We start from the raw sequence: 14,068 nt of genomic DNA on the forward strand, positions 1-14,068 counted from the left end.
TCTGCCCGTTTTATCAAGATAATACGCTGTTAGACAGTCAAGGATTAACAATTTGATACCAAAATGCTAAATAATAAGGGGTTAGTTGGAGTATATGCTTCAAATACAAACTGGCAACAGTGGAAAAACCAGAACACAGTACAGGGTTTGCAGGTTTACAGGGAATCTTCAATAAGTAGTGTGACAAATGAACTATCCTGCAACAGTCATTAACTGAACATTCATTGTCTGGAACTTTAGAACGATCAAACAACACTTAATTTTGAGTGTCACGATTATATTTCACATAACCGTTGTATGAATACTTTCCTCAAATCTGTAGTTTTAGATTAAATTTCTCAGTTCACGAATACGAAAATTTCTAAACTCCAAAAAATCCCTAGCTGTCAGATGAATATTTATACGAGCATACCTAAATATAGAGGCATCTACTGTTTATTTGTTTGAACCTATTGGTGTGCTTTTCAAATGTTTTATACGTCTTCGCGGTATGAGCTCGAAACTGGACGATTGTAATGATTATTTTTTTAAGAACTTGATACACAATTCATAGATGCATCGTTTATGAAAACTTCGGGATTTTCGAAAACGATTCCGCAGCCTGAGAGGTAAAACATGTCTCCCAGTTTGCCATAAACATGATGTTTTCCTTAGGATAAAAAGCGATGTGATTTATTGTCGTATTTGCTTGGGGTCCAGTGACTTTGAGGAACTGATAAGCCCTTGCTATTGTGCAGGTAATAAAATAAATATCTTTTCTTCATTTCACGAAGGTAATAGGAACAATTGGAATTGTTCATCAACAGTGTTTAGAGAAGTGGTTAAACTTGTCTCGATCGAAAGCCTGTGAAATTTGCGGTTTCACTTTTGAAGTTTTAAAACACTATCCCCACTTTTGTGAGGTCTGTTTCTTATTTAACTATGTCAATGAATTTTCACTTACAATGTGTTTATTTCATAGAATACAATATATTTCCACAGTCCAAGTGTACCATATATCCGGCTTACTATCTCTATTTAAAACACTAAAAGGCAATATTTGACGTGCAAGAAGGGTGAAGTCTGGTTGTTAGATGGGTTTCATATGTTTTTACAGTTGAAAAGCGTCGGATATTACTTCACTTACTAGTTCTAATAATTCAATCCATAAACTCTGCTGCTAAAGCAGTCATTACTGTCCGGTTTGTCGGTACTACCCAAAAGTCGGTCTTGTATAATCGACATATTAGCTCGGATGACCTGATATACGTTGTGAACTCCCTTTTAACTCGTGAGAAATATGTTTTATTTAAGTGGAAATTAGTATTGTTTGCTTGCAAAAAGTGTTCCTGGGCACATTTGTATCACCAGTTACGGATAGAAATCATCACATGTAGAGCACTACCCAATTACTCGGTGAATCACAAAATGTTTTTCCATCTTGAAAACAGCTCTTTTTCACGGACCTCGAAAACTGAATCATAATACAGTTTGGTCTTTAGTTTTTAATTGAAGGTGTCCATTTTATTATTTTAGTAAGAATGGTTTTGTTTAAAAATGCAGTCTATCAACTGCACCATTGATGCTATTAATGAACATTCGATAATGCATTTATTAAAATTGACATTCACAGATTGATCCTCAAGGTACTGTAGTGGATACGGATAGACCACTATGCGAAGAATAAAAAAACAGTTAAATGTACTGTATACAAATTATGAACAGAACGAGTATCGATCTAAAAATCATTCACTACTTATATAACCGTTGCATTATTTTATGATAACTAGAACAAGTATTAAGAGAAGGCATTTCAAAGTCATGGAGCCTTATTCTTGCCTGAGGACAGTTGAACAATATCTGTAGATGTTGTATAGTCAAAATACTCACAATGTTGTGACGTTTGAATGAACTTATGATTCCCTTGTACTTGTTGAATGCTTGATTTCGAATTTTAAATACAGTACATTCGTTTGTAGTTATCTAGTACTTCTTGATCCGATTACGTTATTTCTGGGATTCTAAGTCCATACTATAATCCAAATACCCCTAATCATTCTAAATGTACATGACATAAGTCATTTATTGTTATTGGTTTGGAACAATTATGTATTCCTTCACACAATGGTGATACATTTTAAAACAAAATTTGCATAATGTAGATACGAAGCCCAACTTGCTTATTCACTTGATATCAAAACATTAGCTGTTTTTTGTTTAACAACGACGTATTATGGTAATTCTACAAGGTAAAACTATCAAATGAAAATGAAGAACTCATCTATGAAAGTTTTCTTCATTATCATTAGTTCATTTAAAGAACACTAAAAAGATAATTTTCAACTATCTATTTCAACTTTTCGCTTTTTTAAAACCTGGAGAAAGTTGTAAGCATTTATTGCAGCTTTCAATCTATTAAAGGAAAATATTTAGAGTGACTCAAAAGAGTATTCAATAATCGCTACTTGAAATAGTGGATATTAAGAAGAACCTGAATATAAAGAGCAATTTAGTTGTTATTTGGTCTTAAGATCGTCTTATTTTTGATCCTCAAAGTATTAAGTTAAGTTGCGTTATGAAATGCATTCCTACTTATAGAAGAAAGTATTATGGCAAAACTCTATTGTTCGTTTTTACATTCTTATATTGAATATTTAAATAGTGTCTTTTTGGATTCTGTGAGCTTGAAAATTACTAGATATATGATAGTTGTAGTTATAGAAATACAAGAGTAAATGCCGCTACACAGCCAGGTCAACAACAACGTCTGAACTGTCTGTCTAAACAACAAGAGTTAAAGTCTAATGACTGATTTCTGGAATTAAAGATGTGTTGGTTATTCAAGCTTTTATGTTATCTTCTAATTTTCTAAACTTTTCACTCAGGAAACAATATGATCCTTAGAATACTAAATAAATGGGGTCCATTGTTAACGTAATGTACAAAATGGTCTGTTTGTATCGGGTTCATTATGTCTAAGAAATACTTTAGATAGACCGTTATAGTTAACTTTGTGTCTCTCAATTTGTTTGGAAATAAAACTCAGTATTGTCATTAAAAAACTAAGCAATACAGATTTTATTCATCTTTGTTAAATTAGTGGTTATGGATGGGAGGGAAAGGAGATGGGATACATCGTCGCAGATATTTATGGACAGATTTAATTTGCCTGCTAATAATGGTACCTTTGCTCACATTGTGCGCATGGTTGGCGATTTCTTCGAATCAGGATGAAAAAAGTGCTAATTCAAGAAGGTTTCCATGGCAGTCCTTTTTTCTTGGATTATTATGCAGCCTTCTTCTTTTGGTATTTAATATTTGGTTAATGGTGAGTATTGAACTTATCGTGATCAACGAAATTCGAATAACATAAGACAAAGTGATCTAAACTAATTTGTTTGATCAAAAATATGATTAAAATTTAATGTGCGCTTTGATAGTTATACATAATATACAATACCGTAAAACCACTAAATCAATGTCTTTGAAAGTTTCTCATCTTTTTCAAAACCCCTTTGGATTCTGTAGAACGTAAAGTCTGTAAAGTTCTTATTGGTAGTCTCTAAAAGCTAAAGATAAATCTGTAAGATGCACGAAAGTGTTGTGTTGCTTTAAAGCTTTTTGAAGCTTCAAGGTCATTGCTTCAATGTGTTTTTGGGTTCATAAACCCCAAGTAAGTACTGGATTAATTTGTCCTGAAAAGCAATCAACAATCAATTTAAAACAATTTTACTGAAAGTCGCTGACTTTTCATATCAGATTTTTGTTGGTTACTAACAAACATGAATTTTATAGTTCATTAGGATATCAGAAAAGGATGAGTAGATTTTTATTCGGCTTAAAAACTGTCAGAACATGTATAAATTCGTCACAGGTATTAAATACTACTCAAAAATAATTTTAGTGATATTTAGAAATAGCTAGAGAAGTCGATATTCAACTCTTCTGTCTTCATAAATCTATCACGTTTAGAAAATAGTCTCAATGATTTTTAATAACCATTTCTAATGTGACTGACTAAACTGCTGTTGGAAACATTCAACAGAAGTTCAATTTTGTTGAAAGATTTGATCAAAATGAAATAACTTTTAGGTTGGCTGTCATAGAAATTTATTTCAAAACTGTTCTAACTACGGTTCAAGATAAAAAAAACTACTAGCACAAGTTAAGTAACATAAAACAGTTTTTTGCCCCAACTATTTCTCGAATAATGTATTAAAGGGTTCATCGAATGTTATTTTTCGAACTTTGGGGATTCGTTGGGAAGTCTGTATTCCTTTTCGTGTAATCAAGTGAACACTTGTGTTTTCCATTTATAAATCATTTAGGTATAAGTATGTTCCTGTGTTTTTAATGATATTTTTTAATTGAAGTACTTCCTGTTAACTCCATGAATCATTAAGGTACATATGTTAAACAAACTTAAATGTCCTAGAAACATACTTTAAGATTTTTTAAGTAGCATTAGTGACTTCTCTTGTGTTTGCCACACATGCTTTATCAACTTGTGAATATTTGTAATTTATTAGGAAACTAAAAAGTTATTTTTATAAAATACCAAACTTCTAGTTTTCTCTTCGATATCATCATCAATCATGGAAACTTTGGCGTAAAGAACAAACTTATATTGTCTTATCAGAAACTGTTAAAAGAAAAAAGGTGATGAACATAAAAGGTGATTCACAAAATCCAAATTTAATTATCCAGAATAATAAACAAGAACAAAATCAACAATTAAGGAGACTAGATATGCCTGAGTCAAATGAAACAAGTATGAAACCAAACAAGGTAAGTCGTATAAAATCAGTTTATTTGAAAATAGCATAAATGAGTATTTTCGATATTATTTGCTTCTATAAAAACGCTTTTCAGTTTTTACAAGAATCGTTACATTAATTCATACACCTAATTAGGTAATTTACTAGATCTTCGAAACATGTCTGTAAGTTCAGTTTTGAGTACTTTTGTGATTAGCTTGTGATTAATCATAGTACATTAAACACCCACTAACTATCAGGGATATGACTCATTTTTTCATGAACCCACAGTTGGGTGGTTTGACGACAGAAAAAATTATACCAGATTTCTTATATGAATTTGCTAGGCTTGAGGATTTTATTGTGAATAGTTTAGATGTGTTAGTCTATCATTATTCAAGTGAAGCATAAACCATCTAGTTAGACAACTAGTTCTAGTACTACTCTTTTTTTCTGAAACTCCAATAAAGCTTACTGGTAGAGACATGGATTACAAAGTGAATCGCATAATGACGGCCTGTACAAAGCTACTAGTATATAGGTCAGTCAAACTTTTATAAAAGCTTGGTAAGCATAAAGAATGATAAAGTTCATTTAAGCGATCAATTACAGTTACGGGTTAATAACTTTTGTGATCTTGATAAAACTTTTTATCATTTACTTTACTTATAAGTAATGTGTCATGGTGCGTACAATATGTCCTGTTTATTTCATATCAAGAAATCATCAAATATAGTCTGAAATGACTCTCTTGATGGTATTTTTATAAAGTTCCATAAATAAGTATCATAGTAGAATTATTAAAATACTTTTAATGTAACTTAATCATTACATGAAAAATTAAATTAAACAATAATAACTAATCATCGTACACAGAATCTTGATTATAGCTAATTCAATCCGAATGATACTATATTCAATTGAGAGACTGTAGTTAGATCATAATGAAGGGTCGAAAACTAGAACTCAACAATAATCCAAGTGATTTCCTGGTTAATATCAATCGATGATGAATAGTTCAATTTGATTTTCATCAAAAGAATTGTGATCAGATGTAATAAATTCTATTTATTTAAACTGTTATCCTAAAAGCGCATCAAACTGGTAACGTAAAAAACTTATATTTCTAAAGTAACCGGTTCCCTTTCACCATTAAACTATCCAGAGATGATTAAACAGGATAACGAATTCATAATTAACTGAGAAAGAAATCGTAAAATCTATCATAAAAAATTAAATGATTTATAGTTTACAACTAATAGTCTAACTGTTAAATCTTCCTTGAGTGTTTTCTATCCACTGCTTTTTGGGTTTAGCCTAAGGAAAATATAATAAATACAATTTTATGTTAACAATAATAGTAAAAAAATATATGTGTCCAAAATACTCGGTAAACATGAGTCTAAAATAAATACACTAAATTCAGCAAGTGTTAACAGTGTGACCACAAAAGGTATAGGACTCGAATTATTCACTTATTTTACTAAATAAGTGTCATGTAGAGCCGAACATTAAGGCGTAACTAACCATAAATTTAAATTCCTTGACCTTTTACTAATTTCGTTATTTGTTATTACTATTAAGAAAGAAGTTAGTTATTTAGACTTCATTGGATTTGAAACGAAACAGTTATATTTTGCCTAATGTACATCATCATAACACTTTGGACTTTGTATGTTACCACAGCAAACGTCTCTGTATTCCTTTTTTAGTAGGTGCTATTTTACTTCCATCCATTAAATCATGTGATTCTCTATGTCTTTATTTAAATAGATTTAACTACTGAAGATTAGTAGAGAAATAAGTCAGGTAAACCGTATTTAATTATAGAATAATCGTATAATGTCAAGAAATTATAAAAGTAAGCCTATATATAGATTTTCTAGATTAATTTGAAACACTCGGCACTTATTAGAATGAGCTTCAATACCACAAACCTAATATTAACCGGTGCATTCGATTTTATCAGCTTGAATGATTCAACCAAGAAGAAATTTATAGTATCAGATAAATCATCATTCGTTGATAATATTACATGTATAATTAAATATAAATTTGAAAAACATGAACATAGCAAGTGATAAAATTTTGTTTTGCATATTGTGGGTATAGAGAATTATGTGTTTGTTAACACGTCCAATAAAAATGGGGATAATAAAATATTGTAAGCACAATAAAATTATAAATGTTTAACCTACATAGAACTGCGACCGAAGAAATAATTAAATGATAAGTATAATCGAGATATATTTGATCACATTTAATATGAATAAAGATGGTGGATGATGTTATGATATATTTTTACTAAGTTAATTTATGTTAGTCTGACAGTGTCTAATAAGGTGTACATTGTTGCGTAATTAAAAATTGGTTAGATAAGTAGGTTTTTACTAACTTAATTTAGAATGTGTAATAGTGATAGCTTCCGTTATCAATCTATCATTTAGCAATTAACTGGATCGGAGTAATGTTTATTAGGCTCCTCTTTTTTCGCGTAATTGAAAAACTATTTTTCCTACAATATTAACTAGACTCTTAGAGAGGAAAAATGTATTTGTAAAATCTCAGCGAATGAGTTTTGAAGTGAATTCAACGTTTCGTCTGGGAATCTGGTCAAAGCTTTTTTCAAGGAAATATATATATATATATATATTCGATAATTTTGATGTTTGATTATATTTCCTTGAAAAAGCTTGGACGAGATTGCCAAGCGAAACGTTGGATTTACTTCAAATTCTTTCGCTGAGATTTTACAAATACATTTTTCCTCTTTAATGTCTCACATTAACTCGGCGCCCAAATACTGTGAAACTATTCGATCAAATTTAGACGAAAGTTCTTATATAGACTCTTATATAATAAAGTTTTAACAACGTGACCACTGAATGGATGAATTATCAGAAAATTATTTCATATTGATTATCGTTACATCTTTGGTTAGGGGTCAGTTATTATCAATTGTTTAATACATTTAGTCATTTGCTAAAAGTGGTATTGAATGACAAAACACTATGTCACAAAATGATTAATGTTGGAAATCTGAGCAACGTAATTCGAAATCACTTGTTCAAATGCGATGAGCTCACTTTGAAACTTGATAGTCCCAAGTTCAATACATGGTGGGATTGTGAGCATGCATCGGTGAGCGATCACATACTAAAAAATAACAATCCAGCGTTCCCTAATTTTCAGTGATCCTTTAACGTATGTCAATGTATGACAAAAATCAACTTGTTACAAATTAGAGCTAATGTATTTCCTTTAGAAAACTAATAACAATAAATCTTTCTTTCTGAAGAGTGAAATTAGAGTGGTCTCATATGAATTATATATTACTTTGTTCCCATTGTAGGCACATGCTCCTATTTGTCCAAAGAAGTTTATTATATATCTATGATTTTTCAAAATGCAATAAAGAAAACTTTAACTTAATTTGAATACTTGATAAATCATCGTTTTATGAGTTTATCTATTAGCATTTGAAGGTATTGACTACTTTATTCTTTTTTCATACACATAGTTCCCTTTATCATTTTGAAAAGAGCAAGAACAAAGATTCTAGTAGAAAAGTATGAACCTACAAAATAAAATGAATTCATACTTTATTCTTGATATATTCTGAAAGTAAATTTAGAAAATTACTTTTATTCCTATTCACTTTAATTATTTTAACATTTATTTGTAAAGTCTAGTTTACATAATTTATACATGTAAGAGCGGGTTTACAACCAGTTTGAATTAAATGACAACTGAATAACTGGACCTTTGATTCTACTTGAAGTAATGTCTATAAATTTCTAACTTTTGGATAAATATATATGAAAATATTTTTTCAAATTTATTTTTGCAAAGTAAACTTCCATTCCTTCAGCTTTAAGTTTGAAGAGTATAATTATTTTGGAGATAACATTGGTATTAGTTTACCATTGTTTCATGGATGATCTGTCATGGCTACTACATTACGCTTTAAAGTAATCTTAGTGACTTATAAAAGTAATTTATGTGCTTAGTTCTTTATGGACATTGTGTATAAGGCATTTTTAACACTTTCACATAGTCATTTATAAGGCTTCTACCTAATTTCTTCTAGCACTTAAATTAAAGTGGTTAAAACACACCGACTGCAAATATTTCTCAGAATTTCAAAATTAATTTTTTACACTGTCGTTCAACGTCGTGCAGATCGATTCCTCAATTCACTTAATTATGGATTTAGCCAACTTTTGTTCTAATCAAGTCGCTTTATTATTTAAGCCTATAAATGATATTAAATAATTTCGTTATAGATATGCATTTGTACACAGCACAATGTTTTATTATATTTCGTGAACTAATGTTATTACTGTACAGTGTGTTATTAAAGGAAGATTGTAATGATTTTCACCTTTTTATTTCTTGAACAAATAATTTATATTCGTAAATTACGGAACAAACTGGTAGATTAGTGAAAGAACAACTGGTCTTTTATTTTAATTTGATGATCATACAAGTATAAGAAAGTATTTGCATACAAACCATTAAAAGACTCATATGTATAAGACAGACTTAAATACTTTTTATCATTTTCATCAAGTGTTAACATTTATTAAAAAATTATTACTATTTGCAAGGGTTTTAATTGATGGATACTGGTTCCCAGTCTCATCATTAACATCAACATTGGGGTGTGAATATACTTACAGTTGATGAGTTATAAGTAAAATTAAACAGACACGGGTAACTAGTATCAAAATATGTAGTCCAACTGAGATGATTTTAATATTTTAGAGATATGTGTACGTGTTGTTCATTTGCTTAGTTTAAATATCATTCAAAATGATTTCATTTTTCTGTTTCGTTATATGAAAATTTATTGACTTACTGATTCGTTGGTATAACGTTTGGACTATTGGATTTTCCTCTCCAATTTTAACTAGGTATTAAAAAGTACATCAATTTTACGTTGGCAAAAAGAATAAAGGCACTATATTAGTGTGAAGTGAGAATTATTACAGGCAGATGGCATACTATACTGATTATTAGAACGTATGTAAAATAATTCAAGTCCCATATAATCACGACTAAACTTTATTTCTTCTCTTGCGTTTATTATGTACTGGGCTATTTCTTGTCTTATGGTTTCAAAATAGCGCTCCATATAACATACTAATTTAGAGAAATAGTTGTATTTAATGTATGTGTTGTAGTAAACAGTTGATAACGGGTAGTTGTCACAATTGATTGATCACTGGGTGGTGATCAATGTCATGTGTGTCAAGTCTTTATTAGTGCAGATATAATGCAATCGACCAAGTTGCAATGTGGCCACTAGTCTAGGTGACTCGACATTGCGTGCACTATATTGAGATTAGTTGGTGGTTGGAGGTAGTCAACAGGAAACCTTGGGCCCGGGTTTCTTGCTACTTGGCGCTCGTCACTGGAAACCCGGGTCCAGGGTTTCCTGTTGACTACCTCCAACCACCATCTAACGGGTAGTTGTATCAGAATAATCATATAATCTAATAGCGTAGTTTTTCAGTGTCACGATATTTATTAAAAATATCCATTTAAAGTATCCACAAATTTCAGTCACTGTCTAAATACAGTGAAATAGTAAGGAATAAAATGACAAGGTTTCAAAATTGTGTAATGATTGAGATATAACTATGGACAATGGCCTGTGTTGGGAACACCATATGACAAATAGTATTATTTTACTATGAGCTGTATCAAATGCCTAAATTAATGGGCCATTAGAATCAGATACAATGATCGAACGTCACTCTTTTCTCCTATGCAATGGTTTGAAGATTTTTGAACTTTGTATTAAAATCTGGTTGACGATTGAAAGCTAATTAATTATTTTCATACTTTAATATATGTATGTAAATTGTTTTTGTAAAATCTGCAGACCATGGATGATTCTGAACTAGCAATTAATACAATACGGCAACAATGTTTGAACACTGAAAGCTATTCTGGACCTATATGGAATATGAAGTCAGAAATTTGTGATGAAATAACTAATACTGGAGGGAATGATACACCAATGATACATAACAAGTTAAAAACATTATCAACTGAAGAGGTAACGATCAAGGAAGATAATTATACTGAACATGTTGTGCAGACAGAACCAATGTCATTTAGAAGTTCTTTATCTGTTTTTATAGTACCAACAGAATCCTGTGCAAATGATACGCTAAATGAAGCAACAAACTGACAGGAAGTATATACACATTAAAAAAAATTATCTCACAAAAAAGGTGGCATTCCTTATTTTTTATCAACTAGATTGTATAGTAATAACAAACACCAAGAAAGACTTTACACTATGTTCAGTCCTATGATAAAGATTTCTGCTTCATTTTTATAACTGACTTAATTTATATTTATTATTTGTGATTCAGATTTCTGTATAAATCTTCTAGATTGATAGCTGGGAGAAAATTTAGTATTTTCCTAATCATTGTACAACTTCATTCTCAATTTTAACGATTTTGTTCAATTACTGAAAAAGGTAACCACTAATGGATGATTGATTTTGATTATAACTAAGCGACAATAAGGAAAATTGATAGAGATAAAAGTTAACATTGATTGTGTTGTTGCTCGTATTGCTTTCCGATAAACAAAAGCTTATGTAATGACAATCCAAATAAAACGTAACCAGTCTTTCAGCCATAAAAACAATTAATTTTGATAGCCAATGTACAACTGAGTAGATGTTATCATTCGGAGATTTTGCAATATTTTCTTTAAATAAAAAAGATTAACAAGCGTAACCTGATTTCTAAATGGTTAGCTAATATCTTACAACCCTATAAAAATCATATCAATAGATACAACTCTCTTGATTCCTTTACTTTGTCGACTCAATTGAAAATATTAATTTAAATGGTAGGAAAATTATCTTATTGGATGTCACTTCTCTTTTTACAAATGTTTCTCTCACAGGAACTATATGTTTTTTGTGTGACTATATTGAAAATAATAATATCCCAAAACATTATTCAAAAGAGCTACTTCTACGATATACTTTCAACGTGCAATTTAGATTTAATGATGATTTTTATAGACAAACAGATGTAGTTGCAAGGGATTCTCGATTGGGTCCCCTCTCGGCTGATTGTTTCATTGCCAATCTTGAAAATACGGTACTTTGACCAATAAATGAGGAGTTTCATTTATATTAGAGATATATGGACGATACTTTCATTATTTGTGAAGATATGGACCTCAATACAATTTTAAATGGTTTCAATAATTGTCACCCCTCAATTCAGTTCACTTTGGAAACAGTGGAAAACAAGGAATTTCATTTTCTTGGTGTCCGATTAAAAAGGAGGCCAGATGGTTTTCTACAGAGATCTATATATAGAAGACCAATCTGAAATGGGCAGTACATGAATTTTCATAGCTGGGTCCCACTGAGTAAAAAGAGGGACCTTATTCACTCTTTATCCTCAAGGATCAGAAGAATATGTTCTACTGAAACAATGGATGAGGAACTACTCCAACTTCGACAGACTCTCATTAGAAATGGTTATCCACCTAGATTTGGCGATAGTAGCTTAACAACTAAACATCATCCGAAAAAAGTACCAGCAGTACAAATGAAAACTGTTTTTGTGAATATGGAATTCAATGGAGATACGGCTGCTGAAATCATAAATAAACGGATTTCAAAATCCCTTAATAAAACGTTCAACTCAACTAAGCTCCGAATTATTTTCTCAAGCCGGCCTTCCATTCACGGATGTATTAAGGATAAACTCTCGCTTTGGGCCACATCAATGTGCATCTATAAATTTACGTGCTCATGTGGAGCAGCTTACACTGATCAGCTGATAATTATCTGACCCGTAAATTATTTTCATCCTTAGATTCTTTTCTTACCCCTTGATTATTGCGTTACCTCATTTGATAACAAGAGTTTCGAATCACTTTATGATGTAATCTTTTCTATCCTATTATGGACATATATTTTCCATATAACTATAAATACGAATGTACAACTTAAGTAAATTATTTCATCGAAAAGAAAACTTTCTTCGCTGAATTCTCTTTATTTTTACTCAATAACATGTAAAATTTAAAAAATAACAAGTTTTACTCTTTTATTTAAAAAAAAATAAGGAAATTGTTGGATAGATGAAAAGTTTCAATAGAAGTTAATATATAAACTAATCAGAAAGAATTTCTGACACCACAGTTCCCAAATGTTATAAAATCATTTTGGAATTTTCTGTATTTAATTCCATAAAATTCTGCTCTCTTCTTTTCGATTACTTGTTATCGTTGAGTATTTGCAGTGTAACACGTTTATTAATCCAGTGTGCTTTCCTACGAGTACTGCTGAAGTAATAACAATGGACCAATGATGTAAGAGATTTCTATATCATCACTTATTTTAAAACATATGAAGTGGTTTCATTTTAAAAACTATAAAGTGTTATGAAGTATGAGAAAAAGATCTGATTCAATAGAAGATCAGGATTTCTAGAGAGTTGTTAAGCAAGAACCCATACTTATGAAAAGATTTTATATTTGTTTCGTTATACAGTAAATCATTTACAAGATGAATAACTTTGTTAGTTTTTCTAGGGATTAAATACAATCACAAATTAGTTGAAAGGTATCTATGAACGTATAACAGCTTGGATCCATACCTGAAAATCTTATTCATCTAATTTTTGTTTTACTGTAGGTTGAAGAAAAGTATTTCGTACTGACGACCATTTCCAAAATTTCGAAATACATTTTTAGAAGCTATCATTTGATCACCTACATTATTAGTAAAAATGACCCGATGAAAAGACAGGGGATAGTTCCTTGCTTAATGAGAGAAACCTTTTCATCAAAATAAACACTAAACTGAAATATTAGACAGATGAAGTTTCAGTATGACTTGTTTATTTCTCTATCGATGTTGATCTGTAACGACCTTCTGATTCATTCGATTCTCAAAATATATAGTTGGTTTTCAAAACATTTACTCTGACAATCACAAATGAATAATTAATTCTCTTAACTCCTTATGGTTTGAAGTGCGCCGTATACCTTCTAAAAAGTTGTCTTCTATAACATTTAGGGCTCAAAGTGAGAAGTGTGCCTGTTCTATTTGTTAAATTTAGTCTCACACAAATATCACGGTGGCAAAGCATTCAAGATAACCTCTTGTCGACTGCTTACTTTGAGGTCACATTAATTTATGAAAATCAGAATAAATAATTAACAAGGGAGCATTTGAAGTAATTTCTTCATCTGAAACCGGGTTACTAGGATTTTCAGATAACCTAAGGTGACGATTTATATTTTGATATAACAGAAAGAGGCGCAAAATCTTTTGT

General features: G+C 30.5%; 1 protein-coding gene across 2 annotated transcripts; it reads left to right on the forward strand.

Annotated features, from left to right (window-relative positions):
* The first annotated feature begins 457 nt into the window (after positions 1 to 457).
* On the forward strand, positions 458 to 12,791 carry MARCH3_1 (E3 ubiquitin-protein ligase MARCHF3). Of its 2 annotated transcripts, none has more exons than XM_051217356.1 (7): positions 458 to 512; positions 554 to 608; positions 655 to 737; positions 774 to 902; positions 3,080 to 3,307; positions 4,549 to 4,767; positions 10,627 to 12,791. In XM_051217356.1, exons 5-7 carry the CDS (start codon positions 3,089 to 3,091, stop codon positions 10,936 to 10,938), a joined length of 750 nt encoding a protein of 249 aa, XP_051073910.1. In that variant the 5' UTR covers positions 458 to 512; positions 554 to 608; positions 655 to 737; positions 774 to 902; positions 3,080 to 3,088; the 3' UTR covers positions 10,939 to 12,791. The 2 variants fall into 2 exon arrangements, with proteins under 2 accessions (XP_051073910.1, XP_051073911.1); XM_051217357.1 differs by having other exon boundaries at positions 781 to 902.
* Positions 12,792 to 14,068: the final 1,277 nt, after the last annotated feature.

The sequence above is a fragment of the Schistosoma haematobium genome, chromosome 1 (assembly GCF_000699445.3).
Source record: "Schistosoma haematobium chromosome 1, whole genome shotgun sequence".
In the NCBI taxonomy this organism is placed as follows: Eukaryota; Metazoa; Platyhelminthes; class Trematoda; order Strigeidida; family Schistosomatidae; genus Schistosoma; species Schistosoma haematobium.

Bases quoted from the DNA above. Each gene is read 5' to 3' on its own strand.
- MARCH3_1 (XM_051217357.1), top strand. From the start codon at position 565: ATGAAAACTTCGGGATTTTCGAAAACGATTCCGCAGCCTGAGAG. The intron at 738-780 runs GTAATAAAATAA...CGAAGGTAATAG, and splicing joins AAGCCCTTGCTATTGTGCAG to GAACAATTGGAATTGTTCAT. The intron at 4,768-10,626 runs GTAAGTCGTATA...TAAAATCTGCAG, and splicing joins CAAGTATGAAACCAAACAAG to ACCATGGATGATTCTGAACT.